Consider the following 22,633-nt stretch of genomic DNA (forward strand, 5'->3'; position numbering starts at 1 on the left):
TTATTCGTTCTTTTCTCCCATTATTTAATTTCCTTCGTGAGGGATTTTGTCTTTAATTCATTATGCAATTTCACTTTGGTTATTATCTTCTGTGGTGTCCTATTATTCCTGCTTCTCAGAGCACTGACTTGGCCGCTGATTATAAGCATCTGCTGGTGATTTCAGGAAGACTGTTTTTAGTCAGCTCCAAATCAGTCTGGCTTGCCCTTCTGGGAATCCCATAAGCTCTGACACCTGATGATGGTTATCTACTGGCTCTACCAAAGCCCAGGGGATTTTGCATCCTTCAGTTTTAAGTTATCTTCCCCAGGGGACTCACCCCACTGTACAGGCAATAGGGCTTCCATTGATGATTTTGAGCCTTCATGGGTAACACATTCTCCTTCCCCACCTAGAATTCAGATGAACTTGATGTTCCCTGAGGAGCCTTAGTCCCCCTTTTACAGATGGGGACTTACCTATATTTGGCACAAACATACCCATGGTGTCACCTTACCCAAGAAGTGTGTCATCTCCCAGGATTGCTGACCCCTCCATCAAGCACTGAGCCAGTGTTGTCAAAGGCAGCTTTTTCTGAAAAGGAAATACATACTGTACTGAAAATTGCTTTCAACAATCACTTGGTTTCTCTAAAGTGGTTAAAGTCAGATACTTGATCATATATACTCTACTACTACATCTAGGAAATCTTCTAACTTTAAAATATGTTTAAAGCTAAAAAACTCATACATTGAAGGGCTGGACTTAAGAAATGATAAAATGTGAAAAAATTTAAAGCAATTAAATGTGCCACTTTAGAAAACGTGCCTAGGGTTAGGGTTAGGGTTAGGAAAAGGAAAAAATAGACTATTTCAAAGATTATGTTAACAAACATTTGAGCAATGCATTTGTTTCCCCCAAATCATCAGAGTCTATTCATCCAATTTATAAACAAGGCAGTTTATAATCTGAGGAAAGTATTCACATACAATTGTAGTGTACAGCAAGGGGAGCTATATGAAAGCCCAGCAAGCACATGAAGAGACATTCAGCTCATTACTCATTAAGGAAACCCAACCAGTCAGCCAAACAATGAGCTGTCACTCACTCACACCCACTTAGATGGCTATAATAACAGTTTTTTTAAAAAAAAATAGAATGTAAATATTGGCGAACATGTTTAGAAGAGCATTACTATTGGAGATTTAAAGTGGTCCATCACTGTGTGAAGTTTAGAAGTAGCTTAACATACTAAACAAAATTCCCATGTACTCCTGGGTATATGCCCCCAGTGACAGAAACAGATATTTGAATGGATGTGTGTACATACATGGGAATAGCTGCACTCTTTATGACAACCAGGGAGCAACAATTCAAGCATCATGAATGGGAGAGAGAGAGAGAGAGAGAGAGAGACTTTAAAAGAAATGACGCCAACACAGAAGAACCCTAAAGACATCATCCTAAGCAAATTATGTCGGCCAGAAAAGAACATACACTATATGATACTTTTCATATGAAACAGAACAAGCAAATCCACAGGCACAGAAAGTACATTAGGAGTTGAACAGGGATACAGGGGAAGTATGTGGAAGACTGCTTAACCTGAGTAGGGATTCCTTTTGGGGTGAAGACAACGTTGCAAATAGTGGTAACAATTCACAGTACTGGGACCATGCTCAATATTAAGATCACAGTACACTCCATAGTTGTGAGGTCACCATTACAGGAGGGAGAGGCAAGCCACAAAAGCAGGGCAGCATGGCCTGAGCCCCCACAAAGTACCCTCTTCTTCCATAGCTCAAATCCACTTACACCGAAACAGCAGCAGAAGAGAGGCAGGCACCATTAGCACATGCTCAGGCCCCCAGGCTCCAGGGTAATAAAAACAAATCTTCAAATGGTAAGTGATGGCACTCCATCTCATCAACCTGTGCTCACCAAAGTGAGCAGAATCAGACGCTGCCTTCATGGAGCTTATCTTGGAGGTAGGGGTAGAGGCAGCACTGGATACCATGTTACCTCATTCCGCCCTTGGTCCACCTGTCCATCCCAATGTCTTGTAACCTTTATGATAAACTGGTAAACACAAAAAAGTCTTTCCCTGAGACCTGTGAACCACACTGAGAGGGGGTTGTGAGAATTCTTATTATTTACAGATGGTCAGTCACTAATGCCAAGGGCCAGGACTTGCAGCTGGTGTCTGAAGTGGGGCAGTTTGGACAATTGAACCCTTAACCTGTGAGGTCTGATGCTAACTCTGGATGGATGGTGTCAGAACTGAGTCAACCTGCAGAATGCCCAGCAGCCACAAGGGTTTGGGGAGGTAACGAGCAGCTTAGTGTGTGGGAACCACAGTCTGGCCACCATGTTTCTGGTGATAGAAGTGTAGACAGTAGTGTGCACAAAGACAGGCTCAATACTCCACAAGGATCTCAGAGCATGCACTCTCAACTAGGGCTGGTATGTCCTCCTGGGGACATCTACCTTCTGGAGACAGTTTTGGCTGTTACAATGGGGGGTCACTACTGGCATGTGATGGGTGGAGGCCAAGGATATCTCTAAGCATACTGTGATACACAGGAGGGCATCACAGCAGGAGTTTGCTGTGCAACAATTTCCTGAGATAAAACCTTCCATCTTGGAGGGAAGCTCCTTAAGACAGGGTGTGTTCTACAAGGACGAGAACAACATGGTGTTCTAAAGAGAGGTGAACAACAGGATGTGAACAGTCATCCTACAGAGAAGCAAATTAAACTCAGCAAGTAAACAACTCAAAAGTGGCAGAAAGTTCCTGAAACTGACCAGATTCATTTTCCCACTCTCCCCAAGAACATATAAACCCTAAGGACTTCTGAGAGATGTTCTCTATCAAGCTGAGCTCCCTCAAAGAGGCTCAGTCCCACTGAGACAACTGGGTGAGCCAACCAGCACAGGAGTCTGAAAGAAGTCCAGACCAACTGAGCTGCCTGGAAAAGACACTCCCTAACCGGTTGAGCTGACTGTAGGCTAGGCAGTGAACTCCAGGTTTCCTGCTTTTGTGAAACGGGGGTAGGTTTTAGTGATGCAGTTGTCTCTGAGTCATTCCTACTCCCTTAAATAACACCTTATCCATACTCCCATAAGCAACCCCAGTAAGCTCATTGATTCAGTAGGCTGGACCTTGGTATCCTCACTTTGGTCTGTCATTGTTTCCTACCTGGGATGAGGAGACATTCTCATTTCCCCAGGAAGAATGTCACACAACAGGGTGCTACCTCAAAACACCAAATGCAAGGCTGAGAAGTTTGACTTCATACGTAAGTTCCTGAAATGCCCTGATAACTTTTTGGTAGAGACATTTTGCCCTTCCAGTCAGGATCTACAGCAGGATGACCCTGGGAGCTCACATACAGAGTCCATCTTGTTTTGTGATGAACACTCACAGGCTCAGGAACTGCCTTCATGGAGCAATTTCAGCTTCCCTGAATCTACCTTCAAATCAGACAAAGCATCAAGGGAAGATTCTACCCACCATGGAGGAAAGAGGTCTTATGACAGCCCAGGAACAGACAGTCTTTGTACAAACACATCTGCAGCAGGTGAGCAGAGTTTTCCAATTAGTCCAGTCGGTATGTGGAGCAGAAAACTGCCTGTGAGTGACCAAAGAAAGGAAGACCAACATCCACAGAATGGGGCCAGCTACTGAAGGACCATGGGCTGACCAAAGTCTAGGAGAGAAGAAGATGCCAAGGCCAAGTGTCAATTCTGCCAAATACAGACCAGCACCACAGATGGGAGTGATGGGCTGAGGGGCCCACTCCTACCCACAAACACAGCACTACCATCATTCCCAGTCACTTTACACCCATAGTGACAGAGATGCTCCTCTGAGGAGAAAAGATCACACCAGTGACAAGGGCTGTTCAGTGAGAAAGGTGCTCCTGTTTCTTTTTATTTCTCTAAGTTTACTGCAAAAGGTCTCTTTCCCACACTTATCACTCAACCACCTTTCACCAAACACCAGAATGGTGACCAGATTTTTGTGTGTCCTTCCGTTAATACTCCAAGCAGATCTTATCTTACTATTACATGTGTGTTCACTTTTACCAGCTATTTCCTCCCATAAATGTTAGCATATGTTATGATTTGAATGAAAAATGTGCCCTAGAAGCTTATGTGCTTGAACAATTGGTCCTTGACTGATGGTGCTGTTTTGGGAGACTGTGGAACCTTTTTAAAAAAATATTTTATTTATTATTTCTATTTTATGTGTATCGGTGTATTGCCTGCATGTATGTAAGTACAGCTGTGTTGTGCAATGCCCGTGGAGGTCAGAAGAGGGCATTGGATCCCCTGGAACTGGAGTTGTGGATGGCTGTTAGCTGCCCTGTAGGTGCTGGGATTCAAACCTGGGTCCTCTGCAAGATCAGCCAGTACTTCCAGTGCTTTTAACTGCTGAATCATTTCTCCAGCCCCCTGTGGGACTTTTTGGTCATAGGATGGTGTACGTAACTGATGGTCATGGACTACTAAGGATGAAGTTTTGATGGCTATAAACCAGTTCCAGATCCAACTTAAGGTCTCAGCATCCTGACCCCCTGACATATGAATAGGTAAGTCACACCCTAAACTCCTGCTGCCAGCCATGCCTTCCTAGCCTCATAGACCAATATGCCCTGAAACCATAAGGCAAAATAATCCTTCCTCCCTTTGGTACCTTCTGTCAGACAGCTATTACAGAGATAAGGGAAGTCTATTACACACTGCGTGTACCACTCTGGGTCTCACCCTCCTGTTCATGTAGAGGTATTTTTCATATCATTTGCTATTATTATATCGAGAGGAACCCCATTCTTAGTTTTTAATAGAGACATAAATCCCTGAGTGAAGGTGACAATGTATGGACACAGTCCTTTGTGGATGGTGTAACTGTCCTTCTAGGAGAGATGTAGAAGTGAATCTGAGGGTTTGGATTCCAAGATCAGGAGGAAGGAGGGTTATATGACTAAAACTCAGTAAAAAATAATGAGTTTTTATGCATACAGATGCTTTAGGAATTGAGAAATCAGAAGGAATCCATCAGTGACAAAGGAAGAAGTGGATGAGCTGGTATCCTTTCACGTCACAGGGTCCATGGTCAAAGACAGCAGACAGGATGTTAATGGTCAATAACCCCCAGCAAGCTACATACTACTTCCATTTCTAAGGAAATTTTCTGAGGTGAGGGTTAGAGGGCTCAATACAAGCAGCCCTGTAGCCACCTCATACCCTACCAACTGTCCATCGCCTGCACTTTCCTATACTCTGACCATCCCTACTTCCTGTATAAGGACATTCAGACTTTGGGAGATTAAACTGTCCCTAAATCTACAAAAGCTGCTGAAATCTGTTTCCTTCTGTTACTAAGGATACATGCTAGTCCTGATCCTTGGCACATATGAGGGAGTTCTGGAGCAGACTTCAAACCAGCCAGTGATTTTCAGAGACAAAGAGAGGCTATTAAAATTAACTTTCCCCAGTTCTGAAGTTCAGGTAGAAACTTAAGAATAGGACAAGACAGAATGTCCCCAGTTTCGATTCATCAATCTGCCATGTCTGAAATGACTGTTCTTTCTCAAATTATCTTGGGCTTAAGCAGCATGGTTTGTAAGATGACTCAGGCAAAAATTCTCCTAATATCTACTCTATTCCTCACACATATCTACTCTGTTCCTCACAGTCTCTGTGTGTCACTGAAAACTGCTTTTCACTACCTTCTAATTCCCAGCCCTGGCAATCAGCTTTCATGATTTAACCCCTAAAAGACACAGCCTGAGCTTCTTGTTCATGGCACAAGTAGTTTTTCAAGGCTACCTGAGGCTAGCACTAGGGCCTTATTAACAGTCACAGGTCTCCTTAGTTCTTGCCCAAGTTACTATGCAGGCATTTACAAGTACTACTTCATTAAACTTGCAAACAACTACATTGGGTAGGAAATCACTGCTCTCACCATTTTCCAACTGAAATTAAGACTTAGGAAATCATTAACTCGACCCAAAATCAGACGAACTGAGGGAACAGCTTCGTTTCACTATCCACAGATTCCAGCACCTGACCTTAGAGCCTTCATACTAAATTCTCTGTAACTTTGCAGGAAGGATTCCAAATTGATGGGCTAGTGTGTCAGGCAGAGCCTGTGCCTCAAATACTCATGGACTATCTGTTCCTGACACTGGTCTATTTTTATCACTGCCCACCCATGGCAGGCCCTGTTTTAGGCACTGAGGACACAGCTGTAGAGACCTGGTTCCCATGGTTATCATGGCAGAGATCAGTGATCACAGTACTTCAGACACCAATGTGTACTGTGAAGAAAATGGTAAAGCAGGATGAGGGCTGGGGTGGGGAGCCAATGCACGGGGGGGCGGGGGTGGAGCCTTACTGAGAAGGTGGTATCTGAATGGAGAAATGAAGAAATGAATGAATAAATAAAATGAACACAAATTATTGGCCTGAAATGCTGGAAAAGAGAACGCCACACAGAGCCAGATCAAGTTCAAAGATGCTGACAAAGGTACGCCTCTCAGAAATAAGTCACTGTCTCTGGACAAGGATGACAGATGGGAAAAAGCTGAACTCAGAAACATGGGCAGAAGACACGGTAAGGAGCTCAGACTCTGCTCTGTGATGGATGGGAGCCTTTGGTGGAACTCAGGAAGGGCAGTGGCAGCACTTGATGCTCACTTTATTATTATTATGATGATGATGATATTTCATATATGAGTATTATCTTTGCATTATTTCCATCCCTCCCAGTCCCCACCAACTCCTCCATGTCCTCCACTCCTCAATTTTCTGTCCTCTTCTTTGATTATTGTTACATATACATTTATAAATAGACAATACACACACACACACACACACACACACACACACACACACACAGTGCACTGACTCTGTTTAATGGTGCTCCTGTTCACCTGTGTTTAGGGCTGCCCATTTGGGATTAGATAACCTCTCAGGGAGCTAATCCCTGGAGAAAACTGATTCTCCCTCCCTCAGCATCCTGATTGGTAGCTCTTCATCTTGAGGTGGGACCCTGTGACATTTCCCCCATCCACTTTCTGATGCCCACTCTAAACACCAGCTTGGGCAGTTGTAGAGGATAGAATATGAAGAAGGAGGAGAGGAGGAGAACCACCAGAGAATGACAGCCACTGGGATGTGGACAGCACATGCCAAAGCCAAATGGAAATTCACAGAGAGTAGCAAGCAGGTGAGCCTTCTGGTGAGCCTAGTTGAGAGGTCTGGAAAGGGAAGAATAGTGGCAGTGTATGGGATGTAAAGTGGAGCAAGTGGGTAGATGTTTGCTAGGCCCTCCCACAAGGGCTTCTTGCACCGTAGTTCCTGGGTTCAGAACTAATGGTCATCTCACCCTTTATTTCCACCGGGTGATCTCAGCTCCATGAAGCCAGTGGTCAGTCAGGCCAAAGCACATTCAGTGCTCTTCCTTTCTTGAATCCCCCATCCATTCAAAGACCAAGTCTGAATAGCCAGCCTGAAGTATCTGCCAGAGGTGCTGCATCTCCAGATTCCTGTGCTCTCACCTAGGTCATGCCCATATGTGCCTAACTGGCCCTTCTAACATGGTCCACAATGGTCACCAAATGGGATTCCATGACTCCCTCAAGGAGGAGGGCCAAGTTCACATCCTGGCTTCCCAGGTGTGATCCAGGCCCCTGCGGTTCCCATTTATGCCCCTTTCCACCTTTTTCTCTGCACTTCACTTGCTGTAGACAGACTTTCTTTTCTGAAGAATGTCACACCCCTTCCGGTCCCAGAAGCACTTGCACCCTTCTGGTGTTTTGTATGTTCCTTTACATGCCCACTTCCTACCATAGAATTCATAAGGAGCTATTCTGCTTAGCACTAAGGCACTGTAGGACCTGTTACCCTAGCCTGGGCCTTCTAGGAAAAGAGTTCTGCAGAATTTGCTTCTTGGCACATACCCTACCTTACATGAAAGACACAGGGTTCTCTAATATTTGCTAAACAAAGTGGAGAAACACCATTTACTTGTTGGATGTGACTTCCTTATAAGATAAACAGCAAAATGAAACTGATCTAATGAATAAATAGACAAATTAACCAAACAGTTTTCAATGATCACTAAACACAGGAAAAGTATTCAAAATTCTTAGCCATCAGGGAAATATAAATCCACACTATACTGAAATTCTATCCCACCAAAGTCAGAATGGCTACCATCAAGAAATCAAGTGATGGGAGCTGGAAAGATGGCTCAGTGGTTAAGAGCAGTGGCTGTTCTTGCAGAGGACCCAGGTTCGATTCCTAGCACCCACATGGCAGCTAACAATTGTCTTTAGCTCCAGTTCCAGGGGATCCGACACCCTCTTCGGACCTCCGCAGGCACTGTATGACACAGGTGCACCTACCGACATGCAGACAATATACCTATACACATAAAATAATTTTAAAAAAAGAAATCAAGTGACAACTAATGTTGGAGGGGATACAGGAAAAAAAACTTAATTCACTATTGGTGGGGATGTAAACTAATCTATCCACTATGAAAATCAGTATGAAAGTTCCTCAGAAAACTATAAAGAGAACCACTGTGTGGCCCAGCTATACTACTCCTGGGTGTATACTCAAACGACTCTAAGTCAGCATACCACAGAGATACTTTACATCCTGTTATTGTTGCTCTATTCACAGTGTCCAAGATAGGGAATCAGCCTGGGTATCTATCAACAGAGGGATAGATAAAAGAAACATGGTATATGTGCACCATGGAGTTCTATTCAGTTATACAGAAGAAATTGTATCTTTTTCAAGAAAATAGATGGAACTGAAGATCATCATGTTAAACAAAATAAGCTAGACCCAGAAAGATAAAGATCTCACATTTTCTATCATGTGTAAAATCTAAATTATAAAAAACAAAACATGAAAGTAGAAGAAGGACTAATTTGGGAAAAGGAAAGGACCGACAGGTTGAGGAACTACAGAGGACAATGGGGACATGTCATATGCATGTGTGCAAATGCCACAGTGGAACCCATTACTGTGGAGACGGATATATGCTGATAAAGAGCAAATTAACTTACTAAAAGAAAACTAACAGAAAACAATGATTTTCATGTGTTCCAATAAAGAGAACTGCCTGGAAGTCCTTCCTATCTCCAAACCTGGCAATTTCAGTAGCACTGAGAGGCTGCAGCCCAAGCTCTCATGTCAGCTGGGGGCATTCTCCCTGAGGGTCCAGCTCTTGACTCTGTAACACCTGACTGCCCTGACCAGTCTGTTTTTTTCTTTCTTCCTCCCGTCCTTTTTCTAATTCTATTTATTTGTGTGTGTGTGTGTGTGTGTGTGTGTGTGTGTGTGTGTGTGTGTGTGCGCGCGCGCTCATATGCATGGTTGTTTGTGTACACGTGTGCATGTATGTGGAGGCTACAGGTCAATGTCTGGTGTCCTCTTCAATCGCTTTCCACAGGATCTTTCCCTGAACCCTGAGCTCACCAATTCAGCCAGACTGACTGACTAGAGAGCCCCTGGGTTCTTCCTGTCTGTGCTTCCAGGATTATAGACACATTCAGTCATGCCCAGCTTTTTTGGAGGGGTGCTGGGGATTCAAACTCAGGTCCTCATGCTTGCCGAGCACCATCTCTCCAGTCCCAGCCCCCTTTTATTATTTTTTCTAGTTTCCTCTTTACCCACTAGGCAGATTTTGACACGTCTTCCTACCCAGTCATAGGTCTTTCAATATTTGAGACAATTCTGAAGTGCCAGCTTCCTTTATAGGCCCTGCTGTGCCACTCTAAGAATGAAAATACTGGCAGTCCAGAATTTGGATACATTTTCTGCAGGTCTGATTGCTGAGTAGTTGAAATTCAAGCATGTATTCAGTTATATGAAGATAAAGAAAGGACGGGCCTGAGAAATCACCAACAAGATCAAGTCCATGGAATGTGCAGTGAAAGCCCTCACCACCATGCTGGGCATCTGCTTCCTCTGCAGACATCCTCCAGGCCCACCAAGAAGGCACCTGCTCTACAAGTCCCTCCATGCTGTGACTCTAGCTTTCGGTGCTTGACAACAGCCACCACAGTCTTCCTTGCTAAGAGAAGCAGAGTATGTAGTAATGGTCACGGTATTTCTAGCTGACAGATTTTCACTTCTTGAACTCTCTCGTAGTTAAAGCAACATAAAAGAAATTCTGAGATTTGTTTTTCTGCTGATAAAAACATATACAAAGACAATTTTGCCTTTATCACCTTCACCTATGATGTGAAGATGTGATGTCTAGAGCCACATGATGGCTGTAAGAGGAAGCCTAGGTATCACAGAGATGCTGACACAGAGATGCTGACTGAACCCTGGGACCAGCGACTTGAGACATTGCTCAGTGAGATGGCAAGTACCTTTGTGTTGGAGTCACTAGCAATCAGCAGCATAACCATGACTTTTACTTATTTATTTTTTAAGATTTTTAATTTTTGATTATGTGCGTGTGGGGGGGGAAGGGTATCTATACGTGTGTGCAAGTGCCCATAGAGGCTAGAGGCCAGAGGCCAGAGGCACAGGATCTCCCTTAAGTGGGAGTAACAGGTGGTTGTGAGCCACCATATAGGTGCTGGAACCAAAGCTGGGTCTTCTTCAAGAGCAGTAAGTGCTCTTAACCACTGAGACATTTCTCTAGCCCCATAGAATTTTATTTTCTACCTTCAAATGTTTTGATATCTTAGGGCTTTGGTGGCCCTGGAAGACTATCCCTCTTAGTGCTAACCAATTCCTAGAGGTAGTATAGAATGCAGCTGGAGCATGCTTTCCATATGCAAAACAACTAATCCTGAGCCCTGCTCTACCTTCCAGGCACTCTTCTGGCCACTATCATTTACTGTAGCCACGCCCTTGAGAGGCAGGTACCAATGAACTAGGGGCAGCCCAGTACCTCACAGCTTGCTGAAACTACTCAAGCCAGGCCACCTGAGCCTTCTACCCTGCCTTACTCCTTCCTTCTACAGAAAACATAATAAAGCCTCTTGTTTATATCCTACCCCTACTTCCTGAATGGCCCTATCCCACTGTGGGCCTGGGATCCCTGCAGTGATCCCTCTTCTGGGGGCTGAGTTGTAGGCCATCTTTGCCACCCAGTTGTCTTCTAATCTGTTGTTAGGTCAAGCTTCAAATGTTCTATCAACACACTGTTCTTCAGACCACTCAGGGAACCAATGCCTCCTAAGTGGACAGAAACTGCAAGACTCCAAACCCAGTGAAAACTCCATAAATCTAAGTAACTCTGCTGTGTCCCAGAAAATTATGTTGGTACCAGTTCACCTGTCACACCAACAGTTAGTTTCAAGCTCTGGTGGTAACATTCAGATTGGACTCTTTTTGTTTTGTTTCTTGAAAAAGAGTTTCATGTATCCCAGCTCCAAACTTGCTAATGTAGCAGAGGTTGGCCTTGAATTCGTGATCTTCCTGCCTCATTTCCAGAGCGCGGTGATTACAGGTATATATCACCATGGCTAATTCTCAAATGGGACTCTTTTTTAAAAAAAAATTATTTTTATTTTATGTGTATGAGTGTATTACCCACATGTGTGTTAACTGCACTTGTGTCATGTAATGCCCATAGAAGTCAGAAGGTGGCATTGGATCCTCTGGAACTGGAGTTACAGAGGGTTGTTAGCCACCATGCAGGTGCTAGGAATTGAACCTGGGTCCTCTGCAAGCTCAGTCAGTGCTCTTAACCACTGAGCCATCATCTCTCCAGCTCTCAAATGGGACTCTTGATAGGAGAACATACATAACATGTGGAATCGGTTATTTTAGAACAAAAGAAAAGATGTGGGTCAAAGCTGAGCTGAGCTCCAGGCCCCCACCTGAAACAGCAGCTAGAGCATCCCATATACAACCCATGGTAAAGGGAGCTCATACCCAAAGAAGATTGCAAGCTCTTCCTTAGGAATGTCCAGGGTCCCCAGCTGGAAACTCCTGACATGTGCATAATTATTTCTATAGACATTTTCCAAAACTGAGCTAGTTTTATTTATGCCACACACAAGAGATTCCTACTGAAAATAGAGTTTAAACATTCCCTAATCTGAAAACCCTAAACCCTGAATGTCCGAGTACTGACACAGTGCCGCCACTGAAAATTCCACACCTGGCCTCGTGTGATGGCTTGCAGTGAAAGCACAGATTCGCTGAACTATTAAACAACATGATCAGGCTGTGTGGACTAGATGATATGAAACAAATGAATTTCATGTTTGGACTTATATCTTAGCCCCAAGACTTATATCCTCATTATGGATTCATAAATATCCCAAAATCCAAAACACTTCTGATTCTGCATTTTGGACAAAGGATATTTAACCTGTATTAAGAAAATACCAGGGCTGAAGAGAAGAAAAGACAAGGGTTAGAGCAAGTAGAACAGGTGTTTTCACTTGCACAGCAGATGAGAGAAAGCTTGGGCACACTCAACAACATGACACACAGTGTGACACTCAATAGCCAAGGCTAACATAAGCAGGGGGTCAGGGAGACCCTGGCAGACAGAAGTCAGCACTAACTCCTGGTCAAAAAATACTCTAACAGATATCAAACATGCAGATGTAATAAACATCTGTCTTAGTTACTATTCCCACTGGAACAAATAAAATACGCTGAAAAAAGTAACATAAGGGAGAAAGGGTTCATTCTGGCTCACAGTTCAAGATTACAGTCCATCATGATGGGAGAGTCAAGAGAGAAAGAAGTTGAAAGCAGCTGGTCACATCACATCCACAATCAGGAAAAGAGAGTAATACATGCATGCTGCTGCTTAGCTCCCTTTCTCTACTTACAGTCTAGGATCCTAGGATCCCAGCCAGGGAATGGCCACCCACAGTGGAAAGGTCTTCCCGCCTCAATCAATGCAATCAAGATAATCCCCCAATGGAATCCCCAGAGGCCCATCTATCAGGTAATTATAGATGCTGTCAAGCTGACAATTGACACTGACCATCACACCATTGTGATTGTAAACCACCCATAATAAAACCAAATGATCTCTGAGAAAGTAGTTCTGTCAGTAAAGTGCTTGCTTTGCAAACACAAAGACGTGAGTTTGATCCCCAGAACCTGTGTTTTAAAAAAGCCAGGTGTGGTGGTACATATTTGTAAATCCCAGTGCTGGGGAGACAGAGAGAGGCAGATGCCTGGGGCTTTGTGTCTAGTCAGCCTACAGTACTTGGTAAATTTCAGACCAGTGAGAGACCCCCATCTTAAAAAAAAAAAAGATGATGCCCAAGGAAAGGACACCTGAGGTTGTCCTCTGGCCTCTACATACATGCATACACATGTAACTCCAGTCCCAGTGTCAAACACATACACACAATGCACATATACACACAAACCAAGTAAATGCTTAAGAATATCCTTTGCTCTTCGTGACACTGAAGGAGGTAAGGGTGAGGACGGATGACTAGAAAGACTGTTTACATCTCTCACTGCAGAGTAGGAGCACATTAAACGATGCCTGCTATGACTGATGGCAGTTATAAAGAAGGGCATTGCAACAGCTTTACTTGCTCTCTTTCTTATTTCAGTACAGTGGAAACAATATTCAAGGGCCTTTTTAGGTCCTTTGGAACCCCAGAACCCATGGTATGTTTTCTGTGAAGCTATAGATAGTATTAAGGCAAATATAATTTATGAATGGAGATGAATCAGGGGAAGTTGTCCATCGAGGGTAATGGGGCTCTCTCAGAGAAGGGATCTTGAGTGTAGCCCAGCCATCCTGCTGGTTGACTGCCCTGGAAGGTCAAGTTCAGAGTCCTCACCTTGGCTGGCAAGGGTTGTGATGTTTCAGAGTTAAAGAGCAACAATTTCATCACAGCAGAATCTAGCACCAAGGCATGCCTGCTTCACCTGCAGGTACATGAGTGGTTTCATAAATAGCCACAGCCAATACTGTCCAGGAACTAGGAAGGGTCCTGCCCCAGGATGCAGGCTCTAAGCTGCCTGGACTTGGTGGAGGGCACTTACTGAGCGCTTGTCCGCCTCTGCTCCTTGCTGGCCCTGCAGACACGCAGTGAGCTTCTTGTGTGTGCTGTGGGAAACCTGTTTCACCAGCTCCAGGCGCTTCTCCACCTGCAGACGGTGGGAGACCCAGTGAAACAAAAGTCAGGACTGGACAAATGGTGACCCATCTCCACAGAGTCAAGTACAGAATTCTAAGCAGGAAATGTCCCATGTTGGACAGCTTGAAGGGGATGACTACAGCCCCAGGGCTCCCCTGGTACCTTTCAAACCTTTCCCAAAAAATCATACCTAAATCAGTATTTGTAGGGGACTGGCTCCAGGATACAATCAAATACCAAACCACACACATGCTTAAGTAAATGGTATAGTATTTTCATATAACCCACATGAATCCTCCAGTATACTTGAAATGGCCTCTGGGTTATTCACTGTACCTCACACAAAGTAAACACTTGTAAGCAGTTGTAGCACTGTATTGTTTAGGGAATGACACATGCTCAGTACAGAAGCATTTTTTCCCAACATTTTTAACATGTTTGGTTGGAAGCACAGACATAGGCTTACGTATCCAGGGAGCCAAAATGGCACTGTCAGAAATAACAGAGCCCTCCCTCCCCACAGTTTGTATGGGGGCAGCAGAAGTACAGAAACCCTACAGGGAATGGCTTCATTCCAGAGGAAAATATCTTTGGGGTGCATCAGCCAAAGTCAGGGAGAACCTACCTGGAGAAGGTCTTCACTAAGAACTTCAGTCTTTTCTGCCCTAGAGAGAAAATGAAGAGGATTAGCAAAAACCTAAAACATATTAGAACATACATACACATATACATACATAAGAATGCAGTCTTGGCATGTCCTACTCTTCTCTCAGCAACAGCAGAGAGGCAGACATTAGTCTTGCCTACTAACAGGAGACAATAAAGGCAATTCTAGAATTTTCTAGGAACACTAAATAGCCAGCATACCAGCAAGCACAGTATTCAAGGTGCTCTTAGGCTTTCAGTCAGACTGGGACCTGCATGGAGGACAGCCGCAGACCTCTCTATATATAATTTTTTAAGTAACAGAATGAAGCCGGTAACCACACCATTGCACTCAGGCCTGCCCCATGACAGCAAGCTAAAGTATTGGGAACTTGAGGGGCTCAAGGAACAGCAAACCCAGAGACAGCATTGAGTCCTGGCCATGAATGCAAAGACCTCTACCAGGTCTGGCTACCAAGTGTTAGGTCCCTAGTTACAGGTGACATGATTGTCTATGTAAAATATGACAAGAAATCCACACACCCCCAAATCGGCAAGATTGCAAAAAGTAAGATAAACACACAAACACAAACCTATTAAACACAAACCTATTAACAACCTGCAAGCTGGATGTTTATGAAAGACCAGAGAACATCTAATTAAGAAGAAAGATACAGCATGTCTATGAACTAGAAAACTCAGCCTTGGGAAGATGCCAGCTCTGTCCCTCCACCATAGATGGATACAGTCCCAGAGTCAGAGCAGGAGCTATGAGGATACAAATTAACCTTAACACTGACATGAAATTGCAAAGGAAGGAGAATAACTCAAATCAACCCTAGAAAGAAAAATATTGTGGAGAGCCACAGCCTCCGCCGCCATTACAAGATGGCGCCGGTATCCGGACCTTCTTAACAGTAAACATCCTGCTGCGCCCATAAGGGGCGTGCACAAGAGCCTGCTCTCCCTCGCCTCCTCCCGTGGCGTGATCTTCAGCAACCAATCCGCTTCTTATACGTCATAGATGGGACCTTTAGACTATATAAGCAACCGCTCTCCCGCTTCTCGGCGTCTTCGGTCTTTAAGCTTCTAAGAGTGTAAGATGCGCATACAATAAACTGCTGCAGAAGGATCCTGACTTGTCCTCCCGCGTCGTTCTTGCTGGCGAGACGGAAAGCGGTCGGGGACAAAATATAAGTCATCGCACTCATATGATCCAATTTTAATAAAATAATCAAGAGCAGGGCACTGGCAGAAGGGTAGAGTACATCATCCCATCATCCAGGAATAGATTCAACTCAGGACCGAATTATCTTCACAAAGGAACAAAGGCTATTCTAGGCAGAAGCAAGAACCTAGAAAATGGTCATGGCACACAATATGCACTGGTGTGAGTCCCAGTCCAGCCTCCACATCAGCTATAAAAAGTAATCATAAATAGACCCCAGACTTCACCAAAAGCGTACACTTAGGAGATTTTTAAAGAAAGCATGGGAGGAAATATCTGTGACTTTGATTAAAGTCATGGGTTCTTAGAGAGAACATCAAAAACACTCTGCATAAAAAGAAAAAGAACTGACACATCAAACTTCAAAATGAAAAAAATTTGTTTGATCAAAAATCCTGTTAAAAGTTGAAAACCCACAGAGAGAAAATATTTGCACATCATATGATAAAAGAATTACATATAAATCAAGTACAGAATAGTCAAACTAATAAGAAGAAACTTTTATTAAAATAAACACAAAGGAAATATTTTAAAAAGAAAATTAAAATAGAAACAAAGGTCTGGGGCTGTAGCTCAGTAGTTATACTACTTGCCTAGTGAGCACAGGCCCTGGGTTCCACCACAAGAACAGAAAAACAAAGAGAAAAAACCCTGAACAACTATAATCAAGAAAGATACAGATCTCACACACACACACACACACACACACACACACACACACACACCATATCCATATCAATTTCAAAAGCATATGAAGTCGGAAAGCTCACAAATTTCTGGAGACCAGGCGTGACAGAATAGTACAGCCCAGTGAAGAGTAGTTGGCTGTTTCTTATAAACTTGAACATACACTTTGCCATGTGACCTAACAATGCTGCTCCAGAGAAATGAACCCTTCCACACCCTCTGATACACACACACCCCACCCCCACAAAATCTGGAAACAATCTAAATATCCTCTAGCAGGTAAACAGTTGCATTCTAGAACATCTATGCTAGAGAATACTACCCAGCCATAGGGATGGAATGTTAGCACATATCACCACCCAGCTCAAGGTCAAAGCCATGTGCTCGATGTACAAAAGCCAGTCACCATGGGTTATATACTTAATGATTCCACCTACAGAGTATTCTAGAAAAACTCAACTATAAGACCAGAAACCAGTGCCTTGAAGGGCAGCTCCGATAACTGGGCCGCAGTCAAGTCTGCCTATGATGGGATTGTAAAATTGCTGTGTATTTTGTTCACAGTGGTGACTACACAGATCTGTGTTAAGACTCATATAAGTCTACCAAGGTAGTGAGTGTATTTTGTGTGAGTAAAACACAAACCTCTTTAAACATAGAACTGTGATGCCACACAATAATATCCCAGAACTCTAGGAGGGAAAGTGAGTGGGCTATGTGCTCTGAACCCTGGTGCTATCCTTCAGAGAAGCTAAGATAATCACTTTGATATTTTTAGTTGAAGACATGATGAACATTCAAGTGTATCACTGATAGGGAAGAAACATGAAGATACATCTGTCTGTCTATGTATCTATGTTTCTATCTATGTATCTATGTATGTATGTATGTATGTATGTATGTATGTATATCTATCTATCTATCTATCTATCTATCTATCTATCTATCTATCTATCTATCTATCTATCTATCTCAAACCATCAGAGGCTAATTATCACCAAACAAAGGGAAATGATGGTAGCAGGTGAAGCAATGTAAAACAACACAGCACAAAGTAAAATATTACACATAAGTTCAAATATATCACAAAACACAGCAATATTCCAGTTAAAAATCCAAAGACATAGAGCCTAGATATCAAAACTCCAGCTCAATACCAATCACAAAGCTCCACCTAAAACAAAAAGAAGCTTGAAGAAAAAAAAAAAAAGCTATTTTGAATATAGTAGCCTTGGAAGAAAAATAGCAAAGCAGCCCTCCCTCCCCTTTAGTTGTTTATCTGCAGTGCTGGGGATGGAACTCATGTCTCTGAGCTGTACCTCCAGCCTCTCATGCTATTTTTAATTAATATAACAGATTTTGAAAGGAGAGACTGCTGCAATATAATTATTTTAAAAGTTTAACTTGTCATTCAACTCTAAGAATCACAAAATAAAAGCTGACAGGACCTTGGGGAAGGGCTGAACATGCTAGGGTGACAGATGGCTTTTCTCCTTGTAGTGAGGGGCAGTAAAGATACAGAGGGCTTGAAACCATTAGAACAACAGGATTTATTTGATAGGCGTACATGAACTCTCAGTCTAGTGGTAGAGTCCATGAAAGCTGCCTGTGAGCACAAGACTGCAGACACACGGATGACACACTGTGAAGCACTTCTGAGCACAGGTGAAAGGATGGCAGTGCTCTCACCACGACACACTTCACACTGCAACAAAGAGCAAGGTGAAATGTGAAGGAAAATAGCTTGCAACTGGGGCTATAGCTCAGTTGGTGGAGTGCTTGCCTAGCAGGCAGGAAGCTTTCGGTTTAATTCCTACCAGGTATGGCGGCGCACACCTGTCATCCCAGCACTTAGGAAGTAGAAGCTGGAAGTTTGAGGCCAGCCTGGGATACACTGGACCCTGTCTCAATACCCCACAACATTTTGAAAATTTAGAAACACTTCTGTTATATATGTTTAAAATTTTCTATTGGGAATTCAAAATATTTAGAAAAGCAAAACAAAACAGTGTGCATCCATCTTATCAGAAAAATGACACTTAAAGTATATATACTCAGCTGTTTATTCTATAAGGGCTGCTAAAATAGTGAAAATATAAATGCAGAGAACAAACAACAATAAAATAGAAGAGAATAATAAAGAGAAGAAATGATTAAATTAGAAAAAGGCAAATCTTTGTAAGACTCGCTGAGGAAATGAAACGTGACAAGGAATAGAAATGTTGAACACAAGCAGGTGCTGCAGAGGATAAAGAGACATAAGCTTCAGGAACAACTTCCTTCACAAAGTTAGACAAGCAAACGCAAGCCAGAAGTGACTCAGGAACAGACAGAAAGCATGAACAGTCCCACCAATACTGTAGACAGTCGGGCAGTAATTATATCTTTCCCAAAGAAAACAGAAGGCCGAAATGTTTCGCTGATAAATTTTCAAAAAAAAAACCTCTTTCCAAACTCACAAACTCCTATAACAGAAAAAGAGGCGCAACCACAAACATCACTCGACTTCTGTTACTAGCTACTTGCTGTTCTTGTGGCTGGCAGTTCAGGGAGGAAGGGCTTGCAGTCCAGCACAAGGAAGGCATGGCGCCAGGAATGTGAGGTGTGAGGCAGCTGCCCACAGTGCATCTGCGCTCAGGGAATGGAGAACAGGAGGTGCAGCCAAGCGCTAAAACCTGAAGGCCTGGCCCTAGGGACCATTCCTTCAGCCATTCCCTAAAGGTTGCAAACCTTCCAAAACAGCATCACCAAGCTGGGAACCATGTGTTCAAACACATGAATGAGCCTATGAGGGAACATTTCACATTTAACTCACAATTCCCAAACTAGAAAAGGCCAAAAATAAATAAATAAATAAATAAATAAGTAAATAAATAATAAATATCACTCATGCATGTTAATAATGATCCAATAGTCAACAGCATAAACTGGTGCATTACGAACAAGTTAAATTAGATTAACTGCTAGAATGTACCATTCGGTTTAACTTCAGAAGAATCCCAGTATAATTAATCATACTGATTAACTAAATGTCAAAAAACAAGACTGTCTCAGAAACAAGAAATAGTTAATAAAATTCAATGCCTGCTCATGAAAAACACAGAAAGGAAAAATTCTTGTTTTTAAAAAGTGCCTACAAACTTTATTCTTGATAGAGATGTTAAAAATATTCTCTCTGTAAGACAGGTTCCTCGTACACTATTCTAACACAGTGCAAAAATGAAATACAAGAGGTATTTATTCATTTATTTGCTTGTTTGTTTACTTATTTTTGACACAGACCCTCATGAAGCTGAGAATGGCCTTGAACTTCTGATCTTCTTGCTTCCACTCCCCAGGACCTAAACAGATACCCTTTGAAGGCAAGTTTGTCATAAAGTGAATCCAAAGTAGCATATAGAAATGATTATAAAATCAGTTGGGAAAGGGCAGGTAGGGTTAGATATAAGATCAACACAATAAAATTAAGGTAATCAGTAAACGCTTAGAAAACCCAATTTAAAAACTCATTTGATGCAGCAAAGAAATTGAACCTAAAAAAAGACAGTATCTTTTAGGAGAAAAAAAAATAGAAATGAATCAAAGACATCAGCAAAGACTGAAAGAGACTTTTAAAAAGCAGTCTGAATGGGCATACCCTACACAGGTGGACAATGCTATTCCTCAAAGTCATGGGTTATTAAACAAAAATCTCAGTGCCTCAGTGCCAAGCACTGGATACGTCCCTGAGAAGTGGACAAGGAGGCCCCAGAGGTCTCTTAACAATACAGGCTATTGCCATTGATCTCAGTTGTCCTCCATAGTTAGATGGTAAGACCATATTGCTAAAGATACCAAGATACCTCACTTCCTCCCTGCTGGCTGGCTTTAATAGTCAAAAAATGCAACCCAGGCTGTGGGGGAAGAGAAGTCACCAATGGTCTTACCCTAGTCCAGCACTGGACCCTGTATGCCACAATAATGACCTACCAACCAAGATGTGCCACTCGTGTAATAGTGGCATGAAAGTTATGGAGTTTACCAACCACTTTCTGATTGAATTTGAGACCTGCTCCATAGGAATGAATTCATAGCCTGTACTGTACTGTACCAGTTGGTCAAAAGCCCATGGCTGGGGAGGTCATAGGCTCTAGGGGAACATATTACTGTTGTTTTTCTAAATTGACATGTCAACTGCCTTCTAAATATTTATGTTTGAATCCATAAATTAAGGATGCTTTCAACCTTGGTGAGAGAAGCTTCTTCTGGTAGTGGACAGTGGTTAATGCAGAGGTTCTTAACTGGTTCAAGTGCTGAGAATAAGTCACCGTTGACTGGCAGGCTCAAAATTAGAGTGCTACATCACCACCCCCTACGACTCAAGGAACACTGCAGAAGAGGCAGTGGAAAGAATGTAAGAACCAGAGGGCGGGGAGGAGTGCTGTGAATTACTGTCTCCTGGACATGATGTGGCCATTGCACTCATGAACTCATAGCAGCTGTGGTCACCTGCACAAGATGGAGTCCATCAGCATTTCCATGTGGATGGAGGAGGTCCTCCTGAGGCTCCACACTTAGCTAAGGAGCTAGTGGCAGTTAATGGATGCTGGAGCAAAGGAGTCATTTTTCTTCAGCATTGTAGCTACTGGGAAGTTGCATATGATCTAATAAATAACACTACACCTCTGCTCATGCAAATTAAACCCTAACTAAACTCAGTAGGTTGGGGGGGAGGAAGGGAGGGAGCTTGGAGGGAGGGAGGGAGGGGAGAGGGAGAGAGGGAGAGGAAGGAAGGGGAAGAAGAGAAAAAGAGGAAGTGGGAGAGGGGAGGGGGGACTTGATGGGAATAAGAGTGTTCCAGAGAGTAGAAGACCAATAAGAGAGATGAGTGGAGGGTGAATATGATTAAAATACATGATATACATGTATGAAATTGTCAAAGAATAAATTAAAAGTTATTTTAAAAACAAATATAAGAGGTGGTGGCACATGCCTTTAATCCCAGCACTTGGGAAGCATTGGGAGGTACACCTTTTTGAGTTTGAGGCCAGCCTGATCTACATAGGGAGTTCGAGGCCAGCCAAGGCTATACAGTGAGACCTTGGCTCAATTCTTTTTAAAAAAGCAAAGATAAAAAAATAAATATACAACAACAACAACAAAATCTTAATGAGGGGACCTGAGGAGACGGCTCAGTGGGTAAGGGCACTCATGCACAAGCATGAGGACTGAGTTCAGATCCTGGAACCCAGGTAATTAAAAGCTGGGCATGGATGCCTGCTCAAGTAACCCTAGTCCTGTAGGGACAGAGACAGGGGGCTGATGAGACTTGTTGGCCACCTGGGTAACCCTAGGTTCAGTGAGCTATCCTGTCTCTTATTCAAAGGAATAAGGTGGAGCATAGCAGAGCCGGACACCTGACACCCACCTCTGCACACAGGCACACGAGTGCACACACTTGCATACCCAGGTCTGCGTATATCACACTTACACATACAGAAGAAAAACTTTTTTAAATCTTAAGGGTATATCGAAATAATGTAACACTCCACACATGCCTTGAGGACGCTATGTGACAATCACAGCTGCTCGCGGCCAGGGCATGATTCTGTCTCCTGAAGAAGGCCTGGCCCCAGTCACAGTATTAAAAGCAGCTGGGACTGGACTTTTTCTGTCACAAATCTCAGAGGTCCTACATGATTCTGTAACCATTTCCAAGGCCAGAGCAGGAAGGAGCACTTCCCCTGGTGGCCAGCAGAGGGACTGCTGTGATTGGCCTGAGCATGGTCTTCCTCAGCAGGAAGGTATGCTGTGTGTGGAGCAAGAATCTCTCTCTATGCTGAGCAAGCAGGCTATTGGCTCCCTCCTGTGCTGGCCCAGTATCGTGGTAGTAAGCCTAATAAAAGGCTCTGAGGGGTTGTCTCCTACCCACTTTTGATATCTACTATTAAGAGAGTGAGCAGAGCAAGGGACATAGAGAAAGTAGCCATGGCAGCAG

General features: G+C 43.2%; 1 protein-coding gene across 4 annotated transcripts in view; it reads right to left on the bottom strand.

The window, feature by feature from the left end:
• The window catches only part of Arhgap44 (Rho GTPase activating protein 44), a 224,381-nt gene that overhangs the window by 87,823 nt on the left and 113,925 nt on the right, over positions 1 to 22,633 (bottom strand). For all 4 annotated transcript variants that reach the window (XM_008855690.2, XM_008855693.2, XM_008855691.3 and 1 more), the window contains exons 2-4: positions 14,722 to 14,761; positions 14,002 to 14,106; positions 497 to 573 (exon numbers count right to left, since the gene is read on the bottom strand). In XM_008855690.2, coding sequence (XP_008853912.1) covers positions 497 to 573; positions 14,002 to 14,106; positions 14,722 to 14,761 — 222 coding nt within the window. The remainder of the gene's footprint in view (positions 1 to 496; positions 574 to 14,001; positions 14,107 to 14,721; positions 14,762 to 22,633) is intronic.

The sequence above is a fragment of the Nannospalax galili genome, unplaced genomic scaffold (assembly GCF_000622305.1).
Source record: "Nannospalax galili isolate Female #2095 unplaced genomic scaffold, S.galili_v1.0 scaffold146, whole genome shotgun sequence".
Classification (NCBI taxonomy): domain Eukaryota; kingdom Metazoa; phylum Chordata; class Mammalia; order Rodentia; family Spalacidae; genus Nannospalax; species Nannospalax galili.